Raw genomic sequence first — 27,031 nt, 5'->3', positions numbered from 1 at the left:
TTTTATTGATTAATGCTGGAGCATAACATATATCGGTTAAAACAGGAGATAGAATGCATTACCATTTTAAAATTAAAATAAGAGGATGTCACTTGAAGAACTGGGCACACAGCAGTATGGTGATGTTGAATATTAGAACATCAAAAAGTATGAGAGAATGACCATTATTGCATTTGTTCCCACTTGACTCTTCACTTATGATGTAGGAACTGTGGCCATTCACTAAAGAAGGAGAAAATGGTGAGAGTGAATGTCGGAATGGCAAACTTTTGGCAATGTGGTATATTGGTGGAGTTTGCTAACTTGGAGGGATATTTGTGATAACTGGAAGAAGGCTGCAAAACCCATCAGCTCAACTTCAGATATGTGACCAAGTAAATGGAAAAGACAAAAATTACAAAATAAAAGGAGAAATTCACATAAATGATTTGGATACGAGCATAAGAGGTACAGTTAGTAAGTTTGCAGATGACACCAAAATTGGAGGTGTAGTGGACAGCGAAGAAGGTTACCTCAGATTTCAACAGGATCTTGATCAGATGGGCCAATGGGCTGAGAAGTGGCAGATGGAATTTAATTCAGATAAATGCGAGGTGCTGCATTTTGGGAAAGCAAATCTTAGCAGGACTTATGCACTTAAATGCTAAGGTCCTAGGGAGTGTTGTTGAACAAAGAGACCTTGGAGTGCAGGTTCATAGCTCCTTGAAAGTGGAGTCGCATGTACATAGGATAGTGAAGAAGGCGTTTGGTATGCTTTCCTTTATTGGTCAGAGTACAGGAGTTAGGAGGTCATGTTGCAGCTGTACAGGACATTGGTTAGGCCACTGTTAGAATATTGCATGCAATTCTGGTCTCCTTCCCATCGGAAAGAAGTTGTGAAACTTGAAAGAATTCAGAAAAGATTTACAAGGATATTGCCAGGTTTGGAAGGATTTGAGCTATAGGGAGAGGTTGAATAGGCTAGGGCTGTTTTCCCTGGAGCGTCGGAGGCTGAGGGGTGACCTTATAGAGGTTTACAAAATTATGAGGGGCATGGATAGGGTAAATAGGCAAAGTCTATTCCCTGGGGCCGGGGAGCCCAGAACTAGAGGACATAGGTTTAGGGTGAGAGAGGAAAGATATAAAAGAGACCTAAGGGGCAACTTTTCCGTACAGAAGGTCGTACGTATATGGAATGAGCTGCCAGAGGAAGTGGTGGAGGCATTTGGATGGGTATATGAATAGGAAGGGTTTGGAGGGATATGGGCCGGGAGCTGGTAGGTGGGACTAGTTTGGGATATGGTTGGCGTGGACAGGTTGGACCGAAGGGTCTGTTTCCATGCTATACATCTCTATGACTCTATGGCTCTAAATCAAATATCATTCACAGTAATGAAAATTAAAGCAAGCACAACTTTTTAACCTACATTGTTGGCTGACTTTTTCCATAAAATCGATGCTCTATGAGTATACAGAGGGCACCCAACTTTTCTGCAAATGTCAACCAGGTACCATAGTCCATCCACGCTGGGTTTGCAGTTCCTTCTCCACCAATCATCAAGAAGACAGGACCTCCAGGCTGATAAAATGTATCATTGATATAAAATCTCTGGGAAAGTAAACATAAAAATGGAGCAGCACTAGCTTGCCAAATTTACTTGACTTTTCCTCTAAATGTACCGGTCATTATTATTTCAACAATATTAAATTCAAAAGTTAATTACTGAATGAAAGACTGAGGAACTAGACCAAACCTTTGCACTGTCACCAATAAAAAGCAACTACAACAAAGAGTTTCTTGAGGGTACAGCTCAGTTACCCCAACAACAAAAAAAGCACAAGGTCATAAAGAAAATGACCAAGAGAATGCAACCTCAAGGATTTTCAGTATATCAGTCAGACAAATACTTATGTAATAACTTACAGGCAATTATAGGCAATGATACTGCTACCACACTGTTTTTATAGATGCACTTGTCTGCTATGGAAAATGTGTTTCAGAGATGGACAATTGTACTGCCAAGATGGGCCTTTTTATTGGTCCTAAGTTCACACCTACTTTTAAGAATTCTTCAATAGTAGAGTTTAATTTTTTATGTTTATTCATGATATGTGGGCATCATTGGGCCAACAATTATTGCCCATCCCTAACTGCCTAGAGGGCAGTTATTAGTCAACCCCATTGCGGTGGGTCTGGTGTCACATATAAGCCAGACCAGGTAAGCATGACGGATTCCTTCCCTAAAGAGCATTAGAGAATGAGATAAGTTTTTCCCAATAATTGATAATGGTTTCATGGTCACTATTAGACTCTTAATTCCAGATATTTATTGAATTCATATTCTGTCATCTGCTATAGCAGAATTTGAACCCAAGACCCTAGATTACACTACATGGGTCTCTGGATTAATAGGTCAAGCAATAGTAGTAGAAGGCCATCATGTTAACAAGTTACTACCAACCTATTCACTATATATACCATTTACCCTGTTACAAAGTAGTTGTTCAAGATTATTTATACCCATTCTTACCGTTGACAAAGTTAAAAACAGCCTCAAACTTGAATGTGTGTTTGAGTGGATCTTTGAGCCACTGTTTCATGTGCAATATTTTGCACATTTCCACAGAGTGCATATGAACGTGTGCAGCTAGCAAGATTCTACACATATGCAAATTTTCTAAGCTACATTAGCTGGTACTTTAGTTGATGTAGCTTTATTTTGCTTAATTATTTCCCCCTATATTATGCGAGTAACGTCTGCATGATGGTGGAGCATTAACTGGCAAGGATTCCTCTACTCTCAAGGGAAGAGGCAAACCATTACTTTGAAACACAAAGTAGAAGTACTACAATGTGATGAAACTGGTAGTAAGGCAGTAACCAGAACGAGTTCATTTTGACTCCCAATACCAATTGCATGGGCCATCAAGCAAAACAAAAATAAGACACAGACTAGTGGATAAATGCTATTCCAGTAAACACTAATTTTAACTTGTGGGCAATGTCCTAGGGCCATCCTTCAGATCTGATGACATCTCCATAAAAGTACATGTAGATAATCACTATAAAGACATTGTATCTTTGACTTAACCCACAGACGCAGGTCTTGTCACCAGGTTCAAACTGACACAAGTTCTGATGGGGCTACAACATTATTCAGGAAATTAATTACACTACATTGCTTGGGAGGAGGTAAACCAGTCAACCATGAGGAGTGTATGACACACGTCTATCCACAAAACAATTTGTGACTTTCATGGCTTTGATGAACTTACCAAATCTATTTCCCAAGGCAATATGACTATAGTCAACATAGTAAGAATTTTTAAGTAGACAAGGATAATGTTGAGAAGTTTTCTGTGGCTTTGTACAGAACAAGAGGAGAAAAGTTGCTTGACCAGAAATGTGCTCTATCAGAGAAAGATTTGGAAGAGCAGTAATCATCACAAAGCAAGCAACAAACATTGTAACACATGTCAGAAGCTTTCAAGCTCATTAAATGAGCACTAAGTATTTTTTAAAAGATTATACTCCTTCCACTCTTAATCATTCAGAAAATGATGTGAAGTATCAACCACAGTGCTACCAAGCAGCACTTGCTTAGCAAAAACCTGCTCACTGACACTCACTTTAGGTTCCATCAGTGCCTCTTAACTTCTGACTTCATTACAGCCTTGGCTCAAACATGGATGAAATAGCTGAATTCACAGGAGGTACCCTTGACATCAAGGCTGCATTTGACCAAGTGCAGCATCAAAGAGCCCTTGCAAAACTGAAGTCAACAGGAATCAGAGGGAAAACTATCTGTTGGTTAAACTATCTGTTGGTTGGAGTTATATCTGGCACAAAGAAGGATGATTGTAATTTTTGGGTGTCAGTCATCCTCAAATCCAGGACATCTCTGTAGGAGTTCCTCAGGGTAATGTCCTTGGCCCAACCACCTTCAACTGTTTTATTACTGATCGTTCCCCCATCATAGGGGCAGAAGTGAGGATGTTTGCTGATGTTCTCAGACATAGAAGCAGTCCATGCCCAAAAGCAGCAAGACTTGGACAATATCCAGATTCATTAGCACTGCATAGTGCCAGGCATAATGGAATTCTCTCTTATTGGAGATGATTATCACCCCTTGACATTCAATGGCATTAACATTACTGATTTCCCTCATTACTAACATCCCGGGGGTTTCCATTGACCAGGAAATGTATTCAACTAGCTATATAAGTACTGTGGCTAAAAGAGCAGGTTAGAGGCTAGGAATACCATAGCAGGTAACTCATGTCTTGACTCCCCAAAACTAACCACCATTTACAAGGTTCAAGTCAGGAGTGTAATGGAATACTCCCCACTTGCTTGGTAAGTGCAGCCCCCAAAACACTCAAGAAGCTTGACACCACCCACAACAAAACAGCTCGCTTAATTGGCACCACCTCAACAAACAATCTATTCAAGTATTCTTCAAACCTACAATTCAAGAAGCGATCTAAAATGAACAACAAGTGAGACAGAATAAAGGCCTTCATCTTCTATCCCCAAGTTACTTCTCATCTTATTGATGGTGAGCCATAATTGTCTTTGTGTATTTATTTATTTTTGCCTTACACAAGATGAATGTTTGTGTAACTTATTGGTTACACAAATTCTTGGTTGGGGACACATCTCTTCATGATACATACATTGAAATGGGAAAATGTGCCTTGATGGCAGGTGGTGTATTTGGGAAAATGTGAAGTTGTTCACTTTGGTGGAAAGAAAGAAATATTAGAATATTATTTAAACAGAAAACAACAGTGGAATTGCAGAGGAGGATTTAAGTGTTCCAGTGCATGATTCGCAAAAGGTTTGTGTTTAGGTACAGTATGTAATTAAGGAGGCTAATGGGATGTTATCCTTCATTGCAAGAGGAACTGAACATAAAAGTGAAGGTAAAAACCAAAAGAACTGCTGATGCTGGAAAACAGAAACAAAAACAGAAATTGTTGGAAAAGCCTTGCAGGTCTGGCAGCATCCGAGGAGACAAATCAGAGTTAACGTTTCGGGTCCAGTGACCCTTCCTCAGAACTGAAGGGTGAGTGGACCTGAAATGTTAACTGTAATAAAAGTAGCAATGTTATGCTTCAACTATACGGGGAATTGGTAAGCCAAAATCTTAAATATTCTATGCAATTCTGGTCTCATTATTCAAGAAAAGAAGTGAATACTTTGGGGATAATTCAGATAAGGCTTACTCAATTGATAACTGGAATGGGTAGGTTTTCTTATGTGAACAGGTTAGTTAGGCTGAGCTTGTATCCAGTGGAGTTCAGAAGAGTTAGGGATGATTTGATTGACATGTCTAGGACACTGAATGGTCTTGAAAAGGACAGTGTGGAAAGCATGTTTCATCTTGTGAGTGAGTCCAGAATTAAGGGGCAGTGTTTTAAAATAAGTGGTCACCTTTTCAGGACAGAGATGAGATTTATTTTCTTTCAGAGAGTGGTGGAACTTTGGAACTCGCTGCCACAAAGGTGGAGATAGGGTTATTAAATATTTGTAAGACAATGGTGGACAGATTGTTGTGAGGCTTATCGGGGGGGGGTACATGGCAATGTGGAATCTGAAATGCAAGCAGATCAACCGTGACCTTATTGTATAATCTGGCCAGCCACAGGCTCAATGGTCTACTTCTGGTCCATTTACTTAGGTTCCTGTGTTTGATAAAAGTAATTTCAGTTTAAGTCATAGTTCCAGGCTTCATTCTATTACTGAAAACAGGATATTCCTGTACAGAACCAATTTTGAGACAAAGTCACAGGAGACAACAGAACAAGAAAATATAATTTGATTATTTTACATTGTATGAAATTGGAGGTGTTTTCTGCCATTTAAATTCGAGAGAGAAACTTTTACATACATATTAGGTAATTCACAAAGGTAATAAAAGGTGAGCCCCCACACTATTAATTTGGATTACTGCTCCAGACCCTGGTCTTGTGCCCTATAAACAGTATTATTCTATGTCCAATATCATCCTCGTATTTATGTTTCCTTATATGTCTTATAATGGGAACTATATACAATATTTATTTAGAACAGTATCACTCGCTGAGCAACTTTTGCCTATCTTCATTATTTTTCAATAAGGCTGCATCATGACAGATGATCGAGTTTCCGTAAAGTATTTCACAACAATTTGCCCGAGATTTCTTTTTGAACTGCCTCATCAAATTTCAATTCTTTTATTGGAAATCGGCGAAATTTTCTGCAAATGTAGCACTGACGACAGTGTATTCTCACTGAGCCACACTGCAGGGAACGAGCAAAGGATTAGCCTGGTAGTTGGACATTTACTCCAACCCTCTGTATCTCTGAAAGAGTAAACTCTCTCCTGTATGCACTGACGGTTACCTGTTTCCACACTCTCCCATCAGCGGCGTTGAAATGATCCAGTCTCTGGACAAACCATTGCTCACTCCCCTTAAAACGTGACTTCTGCCGTAGAATCCGGAGGTGTCTCGAATTATGAAAACCTAAAGTACACCACTCACAGGAAACCAAGAGAACAATGGACAACACAAGGCGAGTTATCCTCATCACCGATTTAGCGTCACTACACATTCAAAGATATAGACATGGTATGAAGACGTTTATCACGAAGAGGAGATCAAATGGACAAAAAAAACTTCTTGGATCAGCTGATGCTACACAAGTCACTGGAACAGTGACATCTGGCAGACGCATCCTGTTCAGTCATGTGGTTCACAACGTTACACACTGATGAGCAAAATTGGCCAAAGAAAGAATCACAATTGTGTACTGCTTCGGCATCACAACTGACTGAGTTACATCACAAAGCTGTTGGAAGGAAGTTCTAAGAATAAATGAACGCGTTTGCTAAACATTGACAGATTATAGAGTTACCCTGCATAATTCTCTCCTGTTATTTTCCCATTTGCTCTAACAGTAGAAAGGACCATATCCACGGAATACTATGGACACATCCCTCAGATCAGTTCTCAATTAGATTTTTTTAAATTCCTAGCTACTCTGGCTATAACCTTGTAGTCTGTAGTTATGGCGCAGGAATTCAAACGGACTATACATTTTTAAAACAGCCTGTGCTATCAGGATATGAGCTGGTCTTTGTCACCAGTCCTGTTCGCAGATCCAGAGTTTTGGAAGTCTGCTACCAGCCTTCTGAAAGTAGACATTTTGAGCTGGCCCAGGGCGTGTAGTGAATTGGGATCTAAATTAAGAGACTGCTGTAAAAGTGTGTTATGAAATCATTTGCATTTATTAGCGTTTTTGCATATAATCAAAACATCTGAATAACTCACAAATACACCTTTAAAACGTATTATTGTCCTGATGTATTACATAGAATTACATCTATTCTATGTATGGAAATAGGCCCTTTGCCCCAACAAGTCCACACCGATCCCCTGAACAGTAACCCACCCAGACCCATTTCCCTCTGACTAATGCACCTAACACTACAGGCAATTTAGAATTGGCTAATTCACCTGACCTGCACATCTTTGGACTGTGGGGGCAAACCAGAGTACCTGGAGGAAACCCACGCAGACACAGGGCGAATGTGCAAACTCCACACAGACAGTCGCCCAAGGCTAGAATCAAACCTGGGTCCCTGGCGCTGTGCGGCAGCAGTGCTAACCACTGAGCTACTGTCCCACCCCAAGTTAGATTGAACTTACAGCATAGAAATAAGCCATTTTGGCTCAACCACTTTCCCAAAATGATTTAAACCCTATCCACATGTCTTCTGTGACTTTATTCTCTCTCCTTCACCTATCTAGCTTTCCCTTGAAGCCAGCCATGTTTTTTCAAGTTCCCTCCCAAGAACAGTAGTGAATTCCATATTCTTGTATACTTAAGTTTATATTAACTAGTAGCAGTAATCTTATAGTGATTGCCAGGAGTTTTGGACTCCCCACATGTGGAACTTTTATCCTGTCAAACCCTTTATTATTTTACAAATAATCAATACTTCACATTCACTTTTCTGAAGAAGACAGCTTCATCTTGTTCAAACTTTCCTAGCAGGTATAACCCGTAAGTTTTGTTATATTACTTGAACAATTTTTTGCATCTTCTTTAGTTTATCAATTTTTTTTCTGTTAAGAGGATCAGAAATTTATGCAACAGTACAATACTAATTTAATTTATGTTCTATATATTTTAAAAATAATTTCCATAATTTTCAATCCTACTCCATTACAGCAGAAAGGTATTAGGGTGACCAGTTAACATTATATGATATCCCATGAAAGATTTAATAAGAACAGTTAATCTTAGTTGGTGTTGATTCCTGGTAATAACTTTGATTGCATGAAAATACAGTATGCTTTATTCTTAATTTGAACTCTGATGTTTATTATGAGCAAAAGTTGAGGATAAATGATAAAAGTTTCTGCTCGAGGCACAGTAAAGAAGCAGTACCCAATATGTGCTTTAAATTGAATTGATTGGGTTAGGCTTTATGGACTACAAATTTGGTACTCCATGCTGAGAAGGAAACAAGCATCAATGTGCTGTACACCCACTGGAAGCATCCCGGCTGATCAGATATCTATGCTCCTCCAATTCTGGCCCCTCATACATTCCCAATCATGACTGTCTCACCATTGGTTGCCATGGCTTCAGTTACTTTGTGGTTTCCTTAAAACATACTGCTTTCATTAAACCTTTGGTCATCTGACCTAAGATCTCCCTGTGTGACTGTGTGCCTTTGTTTGATTGTGTTTCTGTGAGGCATCATTTATTCTTGAGAAAGATCTGACTTCATGTTATTTTCCCAGAAGGGTTTTTAGTGAAATTGGAAGTAGAAATCTGATGTACATTTGACATTATTATAAATTAGTATTTGTTATATAACAACTACCTTACATATGCATTATTCTTTATTGTTTTCCTGTTACTTCTTCTGCACTGTTTTCATTTTGTAATGGAATACATATTTCATTTCATTAATTGTTTGCTATGGGCTTATTTTGGTAATTTCTTTCCTTTTATTCTTTTTGCCCAGCCAACATTTATTGTCCATTCTTTGTTGCCCTCAAACTGATTGTCACTAACTGGATCAGAGGATAGTCTTAACTAGCACATTGCTGCAGATCTGGAGTCACATGTAAGCCACCAAGAAAGGATGGCAGATTTCCTTCCCTCAAGGGCATTAGTGAATGGAATGTGATTTTACAAATGCCAATTGGTACATTGCCAAATTTTAATTCCAGGTTTTATCAAATTCAAATTTCAACTTCTGCAATGATGGGATGCAAACACAGGACTCCAGAACATTAGTCTGGCTTTCTGGATAACTGGTCCACAGACCTTACCATTATCCTATCTCTCCCTACTAAAGGTGTTGCATTATGTTATTTGCACAGACTTCTGTGAAGAGTTATTCAGGACTTTCTCAGAGTTTTAACCATGCTGGAGAAATGTACAGGAACAGAACATTTCTTCAACTTAGGTGAAATTAAGTATAATCAGAGTAAAGCAGAAAAGATTTTCAAGAATATTTTGTGGTGGAGTGGCAACCACTGCACCTTCTAGTGAGAAGAAAACATCTAAAAATATTACTTTTTGTAATTTTGGAAGTGATAGTAAATTCTGGGACAAGTGGTGCAAAACACATAAGTTTAAATTTCCAAGCAGCATGTCACAGATTTAGCCCTCGATGATTTCTTTCAAATTTATCTGCAATCACATTGACCTTCTTCAACTAGGACAGTGTGACCAATCTTAAAGGTCAAAATGTTTCAGCCTAAAGGAAAAAGAAAATGGAAATGACTTTATAAATTTCACAATTTTAGCTAACATCACTTAACATAAAATAAATCAGATGACAATGTAACACCTAGGAAAAATATGAATGGAGAAGAAATGTCAAAGGGAGTTTCAGAAAGATATGTACTTTCCATCATCTAGATATACAGTAGTTTGTGTCAGTAATAATCCCAACTCTTAAATCCTTTATGCAAGCTTGGAAAGAATTGGCTTAACTTTATTACACCTCGATAAAGGTTAGCTGCTTCTGCGTATAGTAACTTTAACTCCCTTTATTGAAACAGCATCCTCTTTGGTGTCCATATCATGGTGAATTGTGCCACGTACAGTCAGGATCTGAAAACATATCAATGAGATCAATAATTCCAATTACTAAATATATCTGTCCTTATGTTAATCTGATTGAGATACAAAGAAGAAATCATAAGAATTTAAGAAATAAGTTTATACTTATACAACAGTTACAATGTCAGAAAGTTTAGAAACTAGCACTGAGGTCCATTTCTCATGGCTAATTCTAAATGTGACATGAAATATATGACATATCTAAATGCCATTTTTCAATGTTTGTGATTAGATGATCATTTAGATGGGACTTCTGAGTAATAATGCTTGTATGCACTGATGCACTTTCAAAATATATTGCACTGACACAAACTGGTAATGAACTCCAGCCAATGTTATTAGATTGCACAGACAATTACTGTCCTTTAAGAATCAATAACTGAGCACCCACACAAAAATTGTATTTCTCATACATACAAGACAAATGTGTTCTTACCTTATAAGGCTGACTCCATGGCCCTTTTCCAGTCACATTCACTGCACGGACCCGGAACAAGTACTCAGAGTTGGTGTTAAGGTTAGTCGCAACAAAGTTTGTGCGTCTGATTCCAGAGAAGACTCCAGCTTGATACTGAGGTATAGCCATTTCCTTGTCAATTGAAATGATCTCTTGGAATTGCAGTTCAAAAAAGAATACAGTGTGTTCTTCTGCTGGAAACAGCCATTTCACCTATTTAAGCAAAATTTAAAACAAAAGTAAACTAGATAGTAAACTTCGAAGTAGTTTTGGTAGTTGACATTCCCTGGTGTACTAAATAGCATAAAAGGATGTAGATAGATGGATCAGTAATTCATTTGTTGAAAAATTCAATGAAATGGCAGATGCTGAATCATGGTTACAATATAATTAAAACAAGGAATCATCATGTAAAGTTATAGACCCTCATTACAATATAAAATAGCATAAAATAATTAAAGGATTGCACAAAAATTAAAATTTAAGTACATAAATAATTACAAAACATTATAAAATTCAGATCGCTTTAATTTACAGAATAAAATGCAAAATCCCCTGTACTCTGCATTTTGTTGAAAGCTCATAAATTATATGTTGTCAGGTTGATTAAATTAACTTCTCAATCAGTTATGTAATGTCTGTAAAATGATTAATTTTATTAATAACAAAAATAAATTACTAGAATAACTATTTGTTATAAACAAGAAATTGTGAATCAAGAATATCTACTGTTTTCTGCATATCCTTAGCATGACAGCCAAATGGGAATTGGAATGCAGTTGAGAGTTTTTAATTATAGATGGTGAATTCCAGGTCTGTGGTCATTTTATGATAGAGTATAGTTTGTCAGCACTCACTGTGAAGATTCCAATTTGTCGAGTAAATACTGGAGCACATTACAAGATTGCAACTATACCCAGCAACAACAAAAAAGTTACATCATGGTTTATACAATGCTAATCTGAAACTTCATCAGGTTCAAAACAGAAGCAATCACTAAGCTACAGACCAGAACTGACATAAACTAATAAAACATGATTCAGTATAATATTAATTTATAGAAATTTGGAGGTGATACACAGGATCTGCAAGTTAACTAATGAGATGAACAGATTTGCTATGTACATCACCAAGTATAGAAGAAAAACGATAGCAGACTCATCTCCAGAATATTCTCAGATACCCTGTAATGTTAACTTTCTAAGCTGTACTCACACTTAAAATTTACTATGAAGATTCCTAAATGGAAACAATTGTGAAAAGATCGAGTCTTCCTCCATTCATCTCCACACGGCTCCCAAATCCAAATGCAGTTACTCACTGTCCACATTCAATACATGATAAAATACTGAGCACATTATTTAGGAAGATCTCAGATTTATCTCTTGTATCAGCAACACAGTGGCTTAGTGGTTAGCACTGCTGCCTCACAGCATCAGGGACCTGAGTTTGATTTCAGCCTCGGGTGGCTGACTGTGTGGAGTTTACACATTCTCCCTGTGTCTGCGTAGGTTTCCTCAGAGTGCTCCGGTTTCCTCCCACAATCCAAAGATATGCAGGTTAGGTGAATTGGCCATGTAAAGTTGTCCCATAGTGTTCAGGGATGTGTAGGTTAGGTGTATTAGTCAGGAGGAATGGGTCTGGGTGGTTTACATTTTGGAGGGTCGGTGTGGACTTGTTGGGTTGAACACTGTAGGGATTCTATGAGCTGAATCTCAGGTGAGGTGGCTATAAAAGCATATTAATTTTCTTGAGCTAATGAAAGGAAAATTGACTGAAGTTAAGAACTAGAAACTTATCATCTTGTACCCAATTTCTGTGTGGAAGTGGGGAAAACAAATTAATTTCTGAAAAGGACTGAAGGAGAAATTGAGTTCTGTTACAGTCTTTTATTGAGAAAGTTGAAACCTAGATGTGCACATACACTTCCACCCAGAAATGCATTGAATGCCATCTCTGTACCAACATAGGTGTAGTGACAGTGAAGAAGGTCACCTCAGATTACAACGGGATCTTGATCAGATGAGGCTGAGGAGATAACTGTGAGGTGTTGCATTTTGGGAAAGCAAATCTTAGCAGGACTTATACACTTAATGGTAAGGTCCTAGGGAGTGTTGCTGAACAAAGAGACCTTGGAGTGCAGGTATATAGCTCCATGAAAGTTGAGTCGCAGGTAGATAGGATAGTGAAGAAAGCATTTGGTCTGCTTTCCTTTGTTGGTCAGAGTACTGAGTCCAGGAGTTGGGAGGTCATGTTGCGTACAGGACATTGGTTAGGCCACTGTTGGAATATTGCGTGCAATTCTGGTCTCCTTAATATCAGAAAGATGTTGTGAAATGCGAAAGAGTTCAGAAAAGATTTACAAGGATGTTGCCAGGGTTGGAGGATTTGAGCTATAGGGAGAGGCTGAATAGGCTAGGGCTGTTTTCCCTTGAGTATCGGAGACTGAGGGGTGACCTTACAGAGATTTATAAAATCATGAGGGACATGGATAGGATAAATAGACAAAGTCTTTTCCCTGGGGTGGAGAGGTCCAGAACTAGAGGGTATAGGTTTAGGGTGAGAGGGGAAAGATATTAAAGAGACCTAAGGGGCAACCTTTTCACACAGAGGGTGGTGCATGCATGGAATGAGCTGCCAGAGGAAGTTGTGGAGACTAGTACAATTGCAACATTGAAAAGGCATCTGGATGGGTATATGAATACGAAGGGTTTGGAGGGATATGGGCCGGGTGCTGTCAGGTGGGACTAGATTGGGTTGGGATATCTGGTCGGCATGGACGAGTTGGTCCGAAGGGTCTGTTTTCGTGCTGTACATCTCTATGACTCTATGATTTCAGCATGTGCACCGAACAACTGCTGATATTTTGCAAATATTAATCAATGGTTGAAGTCAATGAGCAAAGCTGGTTTGATGCCAACTTTGCCCTTTTTAAATGTCATACTACGGTTAATGCCATCATAACTTCCCACAACTGAACAAGTGTTCAGCCACATAAAAGAACCCCATTCCCCATCAGCACACTTGAAGGGATCATTACATACTTAGTTTAGTTGGAGGATTATTTCTTCTAGCTGCAGTTGCAATTCTATGCTTTTATTGATGCTTTCTTTCGCTTGCTGAAATTCTTTGGCAGAAGTGTAAAACCATACAGATCTGATGTTGTATATTTTTAAGAAACTAAATGTTTTAAAAAGAAAATTTTCTGCTTTAAAATCTGTACAGTGGACATTAAGTTCAAAAGGGCTCCTCAAGATGAAGGCCAAAGTAGGCTATGTCTGTTACAGTGGACTATTTCAAAGACAATTATAACTGTGTAATTTCAGCCTGAAATCACAAAAAAAAATTGGAATTTACCTGGGCCTGCACAATACAATGGGTCCTTCTAAAGTACAAACAGTTCTTCTTCACTCAACAGATATCAAATTGGGAATCATTCAAAATTGAATGGCAATGATCTGAAAAGCTGATTGGCTCAGCTAAAAAAACAATGGATATCTCTAACTCCTGAACCTGGGTTAATCAGCCTCCCAGTGATCTTGACTGTAGAAATCCTGAGACAATAGATTCAAGAAAACACCCTCAGAGGGAGGTCTTGCCCAAATGAAATAAAGACATAAATAAATAAATCAAATACTGTTCGTTTGAAGGGAGCTCAAGCAGCATGAAAGCAGTCTGAGACCTAAGGTTCTGTTCCCACATCTGCAACTGGATCCTTGAATTCCTGATATGGATATTGCAATCAGTAAGGATAGATGACAACATCTCCACAATAATCCTCAACATAGTCACAGAGCGTTGTTGATGCAGCCCAGTCCATTTCAAAAACCTGCCTTTCTTCCATTCATTGACTCCTACTTTACACATTCTTCCACCCTCTTCCATCCAACAGAAGATACAAAAATTTGAAAACATGTACTAACAGATTCAAGAACAGTTTCTTCCTTGCTGTTATCAGACTTGTGAATGGACCTCTCATATATTAGACTTGATCTTTTTCTGCATCTTCTCTATAGATGTAACACTATATTCTGCATTCTATTCTATTACTGTGATGTGCTAATGTAAGGTATGATTTGTCTGGTTAGCACCCAAAACAAACTTTTCATTGTATCTCAGTATATCTGACAATAATAAATCAAAGGATTGAGTATAGAAGCAAAGACGTTCTTCTGCAGCTGTACAGGGCCCTGGTGAGACCGCACCTGGAATATTGTGTGCAATTCTGGTCTCCAAATTTGAGGAAAGACATTCTGGCTATTGAGGGAGTGCAGCGTAGGTTCACGAGGTCAATTCCTGGAATGGCGGGACTATCTTATGTTGAAAGGTTGGAGCGACTGGGCTTGTATACCCTTGAGTTTAGAAGGCTGAGAGGGGATTGGATTGAGACGTATAAGATTATTAAAGGATTGGACACTCTGGAGGCAGGAAACATGTTTCCTCTGATGGGTGAGTCCCGAAGCAGAGGACACAGCTTAAAAATAAGGGGTAGGCCATTTAGGACAGAGATGAGGAGAAACTTCTTCACCCAGAGAGTGGTGGGTGTGTGGAATGTTCTGCCCCAGAAGGCAGTCTCTGGATTCGTTTAAGAAAGAGTTGGATAGAGCTCTCAAGGATAGTGGAATCAAGGGCTATGGAGATAAGGCAGGAACAGGATACTGATTGAGGATGATCAGCCATGATCATAATGAATGGTGGTGCAGGCTCAAAGGGCAGAACGGCCTACTCCTGCACCTATTGTCTATAAATCAAAAAGTGTTGAAAGCACAGAACTAGTGAAGAACAAGGAACTGTCTCTCTCCTCAAAAATGTGCTGTCCCACAGAGACTACCTGTTCAAGAAAATACCACCTATTTATCTACATTAGTCACTGCACCTGCTGGATCAGAGTTCAAATGTTACCCTCTCTCCTTCGGCAACAAGGAACAATATTAAACCCCAGAGATATATTAGTCTTCCTTACTGTCAGCATTCTTGGTCTTATCACTACTTTTGATCTTGCTATTTGTAATTTTTACTTCATAACTTTCTCTCTTTATTTACAAGGAACCTTCAGTAACAGTTTGAGATAAAATAACACCTAACCCAGTTGAACATAAAAACTTTGCTGTGGTCAACTTTAACTGGAATCATTACAAATAAAACAAAGGAGAACCAAGCTTTTATAATGTAGCTATCTGACCACATGGTGGACATGACTGGTGGCCATGACAATTAAATGATGCCGAACTACTTTGTGGTCGTCTAAAAGCCTCTGCTGAAATAGGTCGCTTCCAGATGTGAGTGGCCTAGTAGACCATCCTTTTGGAATTTACCCTGATTGGGACAATGAACAGAGGTTACAAAGATCACGATGAGACTCTATTTGAGGAAGAAGAGGGTGACTAGTGGACATCATGATACCAGATTTGCTCAAGATTTTCAAGCAGTAGTTCTCTTAACTGAAATTCAGTGAAGACAATGCACAAGCTGATTTTGTTTCACTAAAGGGTTTGTGGCTGAAATGTGGCAACTCTTGTTGCAATGGCTACCTCAAACCAGGGCCTAACCACATTGTTTGTAGCTGTCAAGGAGACAATGGTTGAAACTTTTTTATGCAACTGCTGGAGATAAAAGCAAAGTCTCAGAGTTTGCAGTACATTTCTGTCCAAGGGAGGTCACATTGAAGCTCTCTGTACAAAGAGACACAGCTTAACATCATTCACTCTTACCAGAGAAAATCAGGTAGAGTCAGCATGAGGACTCGCTCAAAATGCAGGCTTCCATTTGGTGAAGGGTTCCTTTGGCAGTGCCCGCATCACTTAGTGCTGTCACAGAGAGATGGTTTGCCCCATGTGAACATTGTAATTTTCCTGAACTGAAAGGGATTCAGTTCTTACAATGAGCAGCTGGTGTGCAGTGATAGGCAGTGCTTCCTGCAGATGAAAGCCTATTATCCCAATAGCAATTGCAATTCATTCATTCTGCAGCAATTCACTTTGCACCTGCATGGACAACGAGTCACTAGGCGACATTAGTTTTCCACTCATGATATGGTTCCTGACTCCAGCCCAGAATTCAAGTACAGCAGGCAACAAAGAGAATATGCAGCTGAAAAGAATTTTATAGGAGAGACCATTTTCAATTTCAATAATGCTTCAGTTGCCTGGACAACTCTGGGGTAGCTCTGCATCACTTGTGTGTCCAGTTATCATGAATTGTGGAATCCAGCCCGTCAGGGAAGAAGCCGGGGAGCAGCAGCATGAAGAATGGAAAATTGATGTGGAACAAGAGTACACACAACAGGAAGCAGAGCAGCAGAGGAGATATATGCCAACAGCCACTTTCTGCTGCTCTGTGCTTGATCAAATAATTCATGAGCAGTTCCAATAACCTCAATAACAATCTCCCATTCACCAATGGCCTCTGAGTGTTTACCTTTCATCATTATATCACCAAATGCAAACATAAAAGTCACCAGAAAATTTATATTCCAATCCAGATTATTAATTATATCATGCCATCTGCATTGCAATGTTGCTGCAAGGAGTTTCCCCAATGGCTCTGGGTAATGGGAAAGCTGCTGAGCTCCATCTGCTAATGCCCTTGAAGCAGCTCTGTGCATTGCTCTGCCTTGAGACTGCACCTTCTCAGCCAGGAGGTAGCAGTCTGCATTGGCTGGCACACAAGCAACAGGAAGAGTACTGGTGCTGCTTGAGACAGGGCCACAATTCATTGGAGTCATGGCCAGTTACCCAATCACGATTGGACAACCCAGCACTAATTAACAAAAGATTCCAGAAATCTGTTCAAAAACAATTTGATGATTTGTTGTGATACCCTGGAAGCCCTTTGAAATGCTGGCATTCAGAGTCATGAGGTGCTTCTACTGCAGCACTCACAGCTTTGGGGAAAGCACTGAATGTTGAGATAGGAGCAATGATGTCAGCCATCAGATGCTGCATCAGAGGTCCACAATTGATGGTGATGGAAGTGACTGTTGCGATTACGCATGACAGAGTAGCACAAAATGGCCGACAAAAGCCCCCACAAGCTTTGAAGGCCCTGCCTAACGGAAATTAGAGAGTGTGGGAAACATTTGCCTGATGTAATGTCAGTACAAGAGAATAATAACTATCTGTTTTTAAGTAAGATTGGATATGTGGAAGTAACTGTTATCCAACATAAGAACATTTCACATTAATTAGTAGATTTTCTTAAGTTCTTTTAATTAATTGTAATACTACAAGTAGTTTTTAGTTAAGACTCTTCAAGATAATCATAGAAATAGATTCCGAAATTATTGTAGATACACACACATTATAAACCACTAAAAACAGTAGAAAGAAAGGTTTAAAAACTAATTACAAGTAATGGAAGGGGGTCTCTCTTGTCTTCTAAGAAGGACAGCATTTAGCCAAGTCTCTGTCCATGTTACAGTTTGGTAACAGATGACAGATTAAAACAGACCATATCTGCCGTAGCTGGAAGATAAGTAAGCAAAATAAGTATCTGAAGTTATAACTACTTACGCACTAAAATGGTCCAATCAGAACAACATCCAGCAATTACTAATATAAAAGTGATGTACTAAAAACCCAATCACGATTGGACAACCCAGCACTAATTAACAAAAGTGTACAGGGAGAAGGGAAAGTATCAGGGCTATGAGAAGAAGCATAAAACAAGAAATTGTATTGTATTGAGCCAGCGTGCATTAGACAAAGCCCTGCCTGGTTTATGTTTTGAATGCCTCTCCTTGCAAGCTACTGTTACTAGCTCGAATAAACTATCACGTGTCTGAACTCTGCTGCCTCCTGAAAGTTATTACCATCAGGGTTTCACTCCTTCAGTGTCCACCCAATTTCATGTTGAAAAAGGTGTTCCAAGTTCAGTGCACAGCTATTTTTCAAGTTGGTTCTATATTCCCCTACAGTCCTTCAAATAGAATGCACCAAGTATTTAGTTATGTACATCTAAAAGTCAGCTTGGCTTATCAAAGCCATAATCTGAATCATCTTCAGCAGAAGTAATGTGTGAGCTCACCCTCTTGTGAATTGGCAGTTGTGGACTCCTTTATCCCTGCCTTGGCTCCAGCAAACTTGTGCTCAGTGTCTCACCACTTTGCAGAAGTCTCCTCTGTTTGAGGCTCTAAAACAGTGTCAATATCGGAACTGATAGCATGAAGAGAAAGATTGAGTAACCACGTCCCTTCATGTTCACTGTCTTTTCCTCCACGTCAACTAATTTAGAAAGCTCCACTTCTTGAGTTTTAGATAAAAATGGGTCAGGTTGGCTTGTGGTGAGGGAGACAAGAAAGTAGGAAGTAAGTTCATAAATCCTGTGCGTTCTCTCAATCAGAAGAGGTTATGATGAGGGAGAAATCAAATGAGAGAATAAGAATTAGGCATGTGAATTCATATCAATGAATGCAAACTGAACTGTGGCCATACAGTCAGCAATTCCTCTTTCCACTGTCTTCTTCATAGGATCCATTTGTCCTCTGGGATAGATACCACCTTCTCCTGAAATGAAGGGTGAAGTGTGTCAGTACATTGTGCTATCTACTGGAGAGTGTTGATTAGCTGCCAGTATGGATGAAGTTGGAATGTACTAAGTATTTGTGAAGATGAGATATCTCATAAATATTAGGGTTGAGTTCTGAATGATGTACATTATTGGTCAGCCAAGTATTGAGGGAAGGTGGTTTGAGTAAAATAAGGAATTGAGAACGATAATGTTGAATTTGGTCAAATATTCCATTTGAACATTAAGCTGCTTCCCCTTCACAACTCACATTAGATCATTCAATATCCATCTACACTGCAAACCTATTTCTTCACCAGCTACTTGTTCCCATTTCCTCCTGCCCTTACAGATATAGGACATTCTCCTCCTCTGCATCCTTCCACCAAGACTTTTAGTGCACTATCTTGATGTACAGTGTTTTGCTCAAAATATTACAATAGTGATAGGTTTTGAAAGAAACTCCATAAGATGTAACAGATGCACTGAACACTGGGCATTCAGGACAGCAATCACTTTAAAGCCAACAAATTAGATACACTGGATGTAGACATAAGTTATTGAAAAAACTGGGCAGCATGAAATTATCATGCATCTATCATGAATTTATCATGCATGCCTACAACAGGCATAGGTTTGTCATGTACTATGATTTCTGTAAATGTTTTCAAGTCTTATCCAAGTTCATTCCCATAAATTTGCAATGGTCTTTAGTCAGAAAAACAGATGACTAAAGAAGTCTAAATGGAGAAGATCTGAGAACTTGTAAGTAAAGATGTTAGCATCCCGTAAATTGTAATTTAGTAATACCGCATAGCTCTACCTGATTTGTTATTTTATGTTATGCTTGATGTTAAACGTTTCAGTTGAAAAATAAAATGGCTAATAAAATTGATAATTTCAATACGTTTATCTGTACAAGGTAAATATTACCTTTGCAGAAGTTCCATCCACAGTGTGCTTGTATATAGTAGGAGCTTCTGATAGTTCCTGACTTAAGGTATTCATAGGTTCATTAAGAAAATGATGTGATGATATTTGTGCTGTCTCATTATTTTCTGTGTCAAATTGTACACGATTATCAAACAATTGGAGTTTCCCAACATTACATGTTAGTATAACATTATTCATCTGGGAGAGCAATGGATCATTTCTTGTACCTTCGTTTACAGTAATATTGTTTTTTGATGTATATGCATGACATTGTTTCTTGTGATCAGTGCTAATGTGGATGCCACTCTGTGGTCTCAGTTTTGGACAGGTACAGTGGCCATTTCTCAAAGGTTGGGTCCTTGGAAAATCAATACTGTACAAGTGATTTGAAGAATGACTCTTGATTGAATCTTCAGTGGGGGTATTTGAATTGATTTCAAAATTAGTTGTCGACTGTGATTGACATTGAGCAGACTGTGCAAATCTTACATTGCATCCAGTTTGAGACTTGTGGTTACTTCTTACAAAACTTTTACTTTTAGTTAACAGTTTTGGATTCCTGTAGTAAGATTGACCCCCAAATCTATGCCTTGATCTTGTGTTATGAACGATATTATTTGTATTCCAGAATTGCAAGGGTTTTGAAATATCAGAATTTGTAAAGGAATGGATTTTTGCACTGTCGGATTTGGCCCCAAGCAAATAATGCATTTTTTGTTTTCTGAAGTCCATCTTGCATCCATCTGAACTGTACTGTTGTTGATTCTGGGAATTGTGGGTAGTCTCTACAGAACATTTTCTTTCACATGAAGAATTCAAACTTTTGCAGCAAAGATTATTTCCAAATTCACCATGTGACCTCACACTTGAGAAACTACTGCAAGCATTGTTGGACCCTTGACTCTTGGATGAACCATCACTGACAACACAGTTTGAGGAAATATTTTTCTCATCTTTAGAACAGGTACTCTTGCCGAAGTCTTCTGAACCATTCTGAACATAATCTGCCTGAGGTGGTTCTGCATTAGTAAAAGTACAAGGTGCAATCAATTGGGAAAGTGGTGAAGTGCTTTCACCATTTTCTCTTTCCAATGGTAAACACAAACTATTGTAGGAAGAGTTATTTCCAGTGTCACTGTCTGGCAACACTTCAGAAGGACTGCTAATTGTATGATCCTTCAATAAGTCTAGACTATCATTATCAATTGGATGTTTGCCATCTGCTGTTTTAGGAGAGGATATTCTATTTGAAAAATATATCTCTTTCTGATGTACGTCTACATTGAATCCACTGATAACACTCTCATTGTTGAACTGCTGTTGACACTGCCAAGCAGATATAGTATTTCCAGAAATACACATGAACTTTGTTATTTCAGTTGGGCTTTGGCAGTCACCTGATTCTTGATTTCTGTCAATATGTAGGATTTTTGTTGGCGTAGTTGAAGTATTTTGACAGGGGTCAATTCCACTTGCGTTGCAAAGGGTGTTGTTTGCATCCTTAAATTCAGGGATCTCAATACATTTACAAATACCACCTGGAGAAATACTTGTGTCAGATTGAGAACAACACAAGAGAGGAAAAGTCTGATTTTTAGTGAGTGGAGTCTCACTGTCATATTGGAGGTTATGAAGTTCAAAATTTGGCAGAGATTCACAGCAAATCATATTGGGTGCATTTGAATTCACATCCATCTTAGGAGCAGAATGCTTGCTGGAACACTTAACATAAGTAGATGAGTCTGTAACAGTTTCATTTGAAGTGGCATCAGACTTAGATGTGTATTCAGAGTTGCATATGCTGGAATCTGCCACATGACTACATGAGTCTACATAGGTTGAACTTATGGTAACATTATTCTCAGATGCACATTTAGGTCTACATTCAGAAGAACTTGAAACATTTGTATGAAAATCTGAGTTGTGTTCATCCAAGCTGAAAGCAGCTGTACAAGAACGGGAAATACAAGAGCAAAGATCCAATTTAGGTGAAGTTAAGCTAGCATGAACTTTAGATGTAAATGATGGACAATATAAATTAGGCAAAATCTCATGTATATTGCCAGTAACTTTCAACTTCTTCATTTTGTTTGGAATCTTTTGGAAATCTTCACTACACAAATACTCTGAGGCAGTATCACATATTTGTGAAGAAAGTGCATTAATTGCATCTTTTAAATGATCTACGTTAAATTCAAAGTCTTCAAAAGGAATTACTGCTAATGATTTACTAGGAGTAACATAAAGCATGCTTTCAGTCAGCCGTTTGTTTATCTGTGCAGATGTTTGAAGGAATACAGCTGGACTAGTTTCCTTGAAAGCTTCCATTGCATATAATATCAATCCTTCCAATTGTAGCATTAATTTTGATGCTGATTCAATGAAATTGTCAACTTCATTTTGCTTCTTTGTATTCTCACTTTTCATTATATCTTTAATTGTCTGTTCCTGCAGTTTAAGTGCTTCTTGTAAGAAATTAAACTCCTTTGTCACTTCTGCAGTTCGTTGCATTGCATTTAGCTCAATATTCGTCTTCATTAATTTTAGCTGCTGAAAACATTTTTCATAATTTGCTTTGACTAAAATAAAAGAGCACACATATTAGGGAATTTAATAAAAGACACATTCCAGGTCACATCAATATCAACATTTTGATTTAACTTTTAAAACCTGGTTGTCATATGAACAGAGCATTGCACAACTATAGAAAACTAAAATTACAAGTTATGGTGTAACACAGAAGATACATCGAATCTATATAACAAAAATAAATTGTCTAAAAATGTCTTTAAATTTAAACTTATAATTTCAATTAAAACCTTGTTAGTCTACCATAATTGAATGTGATTTGGAGGTGCCAGTGTTGGACTGGCGTGGACAAAGTTAAAAATCACACAACACCAGGTTATAGCCCAACAGGTTTATTTGGAAACACTAGCTTTCGAGGCGCTGCCTTGTCATCAGGTGTTGTGGAGCAGGACCAGAATAGACAGAATTTATAGCATAAGAGTTACAGTGTCACGGAGTTATAATGATATATTAAACAAACTAAGATTAAGTCTTGCATCTTTTAGGATGGGATATGTTGGTTTAGGGTCTGTAATATGTAAATCCAAGAACTCCTTTTAAGCTACATTCTCAAGGTGGCTTCAGTTTATCTAACAATAAATGTTATCTTAGCTCAGACAATGTATTAAAGGTGTGAACTTAAAGTCTGTCCCAGTGTTGAGTCAGTTTTATTTCTAAAGTGGGATTTACAAAAAAAATTACATGGATAATTGAATGTTTTATTTGTTAAATTAATAAACTGAATGGAAGCAAAGCAATCTTGAGTGAGAATACGAAACAAGCAATCAGGGTATTTGCAGCCTGAGCTTTTTCTTCAATGGCTTCAATGGAACGTTTAGCTGAGATTAATTTTACCCCTAATTACATGCAATAAAGATAGTTACTGTCTTTTAAGTGCAACTTCCTGTATATATCCTAATTAATTTAACATGTACTGCTGATAAATTCAATTAAGTGTTCAGATAGCATGTACCTTCAGCAAAACGGGAGATATTCTTCTGCATTTCTGCTACTTCACATTGAAAGGCCAGGTCGAGAGAGTATAAACGATGATTCCTGTGGGTACTTAATTTGCATTCATCACATATTGGCAAATTATCCTGTACACAGTAATGTTTCAGATTTGTAAAAGGATGGTAGAAACACTTAATTTGATCATCAGTGTATGATGAAGGATCTATCAAAACATGAGATAGAAATGCTTTATTCTTGTGAATTTTTCGAAGGCATTTTTCACAGAAGTTCAGATTGCAGTTGACACACTTTTTCATCGCAATATGATTGTCTTTTTCATCACAAAGTTGACAGAGGATCTGTGTTTGCTGGGGGTTTATTCTACCTTTTGCATTTCGTTTTTTCTTCTTGGCATTTTCAGTATTAGCATTAAATGCTTCTTGTCTGTACCTTGTCACTGTATTGTTTAGCAAATAGTTCTCTGGGAACTTAACTTCATCTTCCTGGTTGAAACAGAAACTTTCCTTGCATGAAGGGCACTTAACACATATTTGACCCTTTTTCTCATGCTTAATTTCTTTGCTGAGACAGGTGTCACATAAACTGTGATTGCAAGGCAGCAAATATGGGTTGTTGTAAAGTTTTCCACAGGCTGGACAAGTAAGTTCTTGATACAATGTACCAATTACTTCTTTCTTTTTTTTCATTTTGATCAGTCCTTATTTTCTTGCATGGCATTTATTGGAATGGGTCTACAAGAAATAATTTTGTTAGAAGAACTTATTTGAAACACTCATCATATGAATCTATGCTTAAATCAAACATTTAAAACATTTCCCACAAATTATTCTGATTTCATGATATTACAAAGCATTAGACAAGTTTAAGAAAATCCAAATTCAGGACTGATAAAATACTGCTTACTAACACAATCCTAAAAATATGTTTTAGTAAATGGGAAATTAAAAGCCAACAATGCCTATATAAAGATACGTCACACAAAAATAAAAATATGTGACGTATTTGTCCTTCATAATCGAAGATTACAATGTTATCAACTTGAAGTAATTGACAGACAAAAATGGAAATTGCTGGAAAAGCTCAGCAGGTCTTGGAAGCATCTGTAGGGAGAAATCAAGGTTGACATTTCGGGTTGAGTGAACCTTACTCAGAACTGATGGAAACATGTTGGTTTATATGCAGAAGGTATGGTAGGGGGAGATAGGTTTAGGGAGTAAATAATTGGTGCAGATAGAGCCCAAAGAGAGAGAAGAGCCGTTGAATAGACATAGGAGTGGGTAACGATCTGGCTGGAAAGCTGTTAATGGGGATTGTTAGTGGCTAACAATAGGTGGTGTGTCATAACAGACTATGAGAGAACAAGGTCTGGTTATGGGGGTTGGGGTAAGGACATTGGCAAGCTCAAGCACTAAGGTTATTGAAATCAAAATTGAGTCCAGAAGGCTGCAGAGCTCCACAGGTAGGAAATGAGGTGCTATTCTTCCGATAGAAGTAATTGACTTCGGTTTCAGGTATAATGTTCAAGATGAAGAAGACTGAATGAGGAATAGAGAGACATTTCTAAATAAATTGAAGGGGGCGTAATGTAAGTGGATGATAGACAAGAATAGGAGCATAAAATCCTGATTTCACATATAGCTGCAACAAAAGCATGTAAAAATTTTTCTTCTGTTAAATCTTTGTACTTTTTGAATGAGAATAATATGAATGTGCTAATAATAATCACAACTGATGTCATAATCAACAATGTGACTATTTCCACTTATAAAGTTGACAATAACCCTTTTATGACTTCATCATTTCTGATCCTCATCTATGAATGTTTTGTCACCTCACCTCTGGTCATGACATATCCACTGTTTGTATAAGGCCACTTCTCAGGCAGGTATTAACTCTTTTTCATGGACTAATGTAAAGCTCGTCACTGAATGTCTCACTGAAGATTACGTAATTTAAGTTCAAAGCACTTGGAGCCGCACTTGGAGTACTGCGTACAGTCCTGGTCACCACATTATAGGAAGTATGTGGAATCTTTGGAAAGGGTTCAGAAGAGATTTACTAGGATGTTGCGTGGTATGGAAGAAAGGTCTTACGAGGAAAGGCTGAGAGATCGGAGGCTGTTTTTGGGAGAGAGAAGAAGGTTGAGAGGTGACTTAAGTGAGATATATAAGATAACCAGAGGGTTAGATATGGTGGACAACGAGAGCCTTTTTCCTTGGATGGTGATGGCTAGCACGAGGGGACATAGCTTTAAGTTGAGGGATGATAGATATAGGACAGATGTCAGGGGTAGTTTCTTTACTCAGAGCGTAGTAGGGCTGTGAAACACACTACTTGCAACAGCAGTAGACTCGCCAACTTTAAAAGCATTCAAATTGGATAGGCGTGTGGATGAGAATGGAATAATGTAGGTTAGGTGGGCTTCAGATTGGTTTCACAGGTCAGTGCAGCATTGAGGGCCAAAGGGCCTGTACTAAGCTGTAATGTTCTATGTTCTATGTTCACATTTAAAACAAGACAACTAGCATTCCGTAATTTAGCAAATATTTAGAAAAGCATCTCAAAGAATGAAAATAAACTTAACAAATATATTCATCAGCAACTTTCAAATCCACCAGTCACGGTCTCTAGTATGACAAATTAGCATAATGTGAGCCCTGATTACTTCAGCTTATTGTAACCATACCAACTGCACAACAAAGCAATCAACAGTGCACAAAGTAAGGCAAAGAAGAAATATATTACACACAAAGGAAGTCCATGAATAAATTTCATTTAACATAAAAATGACAGACTTTCCAAACCTCTTTGGTTGAGCCAATGACTTTTCAGATTAAGATTTGTAAGGATACTAGAAATTTAAAATTCATAAATCCTGTCAGAGATTACCACACAATATAAAACTACACAACAAACAGAACCATCTCGGTCATTACTTTCAACATCAGGCTTTCAGACATTAAACAACTTACTAAATATACAGGACTAATAACTTCCAAAGAAAATGTATGAATACTAAACTACATTCAAGAATTTATGGAACAGTAGAATACCCTATACAACAGAACAATGTTAAAAATCACACAACAGCAGGTTAGAGACCAACAGGTTTATTTGGAAGCACTAGCTTTCAGAGTGCTACTCTTTCATCAGGTAGCTGTGCAGCAGAATCATAAAGAGATAGAATCTATAGCAAAAGCACACAATATTATGCATGCAACTGATACGATATATTGAACAAACCTAGATTGCTGTTCCCCCCAGTTCCAACACTGGCACCTCCTCACCACCAAAACACAAAGCAGCTGGTAGAAAAGGAATCTCAAAATTTTCTTCCTCGTTCTTGCTGCATTTTTAGTCTTTTCAATTCTTCGAATATTAACTATTTACGTAATTGCCAAAATTATTCCTTAATTATAAAAATCCACCCTTAATTTATATTGGCCCTCACAAACTACTGTCTTAACTCCAAAGCCTTG

General features: G+C 38.1%; 2 protein-coding genes across 2 annotated transcripts in view; both read right to left on the bottom strand.

Moving 5' to 3' along the window:
- The window catches only part of prss59 (serine protease 59, putative), a 56,509-nt gene extending 49,866 nt beyond the window's left edge, over positions 1-6,643 (bottom strand). Inside the window, exons 1-2 of the mRNA XM_043702086.2 lie at positions 6,368-6,643; positions 1,407-1,588 (exon numbers count right to left, since the gene is read on the bottom strand). Coding sequence (XP_043558021.1) covers positions 1,407-1,588; positions 6,368-6,577 — 392 coding nt within the window. The 5' untranslated portion in view covers positions 6,578-6,643. The remainder of the gene's footprint in view (positions 1-1,406; positions 1,589-6,367) is intronic.
- Positions 6,644-7,276: 633 nt separating this feature from the next.
- Positions 7,277-24,266, bottom strand: LOC148148324 (uncharacterized). The gene is made up of 4 exons (XM_087993677.1): positions 23,551-24,266; positions 20,010-22,588; positions 10,551-10,784; positions 7,277-10,105 (listed from the first exon to the last, which is right to left on the bottom strand). Exons 1-4 carry the CDS (start codon positions 24,236-24,238, stop codon positions 10,007-10,009), a joined length of 3,600 nt encoding a protein of 1,199 aa, XP_087849803.1. The 5' UTR covers positions 24,239-24,266; the 3' UTR covers positions 7,277-10,006.
- Positions 24,267-27,031: the final 2,765 nt, after the last annotated feature.

Source organism: Chiloscyllium plagiosum, unplaced genomic scaffold (assembly GCF_037043375.1).
Source record: "Chiloscyllium plagiosum isolate Xiang-an unplaced genomic scaffold, Cpla_swu_hap1 HiC_scaffold_13, whole genome shotgun sequence".
Taxonomy (NCBI): Eukaryota; Metazoa; Chordata; class Chondrichthyes; order Orectolobiformes; family Hemiscylliidae; genus Chiloscyllium; species Chiloscyllium plagiosum.
This window is presented reverse-complemented; position numbering and strand designations above follow the sequence as displayed.

Coding starts and splice junctions, on each gene's coding strand:
- LOC148148324 (XM_087993677.1), bottom strand. CDS start 24,238: ATGAAAAAAAAGAAAGAAGTAATTGGTACATTGTATCAAGAACTTACT. Junction 10,785..20,009: donor TGGATGGAACTTCTGCAAAG/GTAATATTTACC, acceptor TTGCTTAAATAG/GTGAAATGGCTGTTTCCAGC. Junction 10,106..10,550: donor CATGGAGTCAGCCTTATAAG/GTAAGAACACAT, acceptor ATATGTTTTCAG/ATCCTGACTGTACGTGGCAC.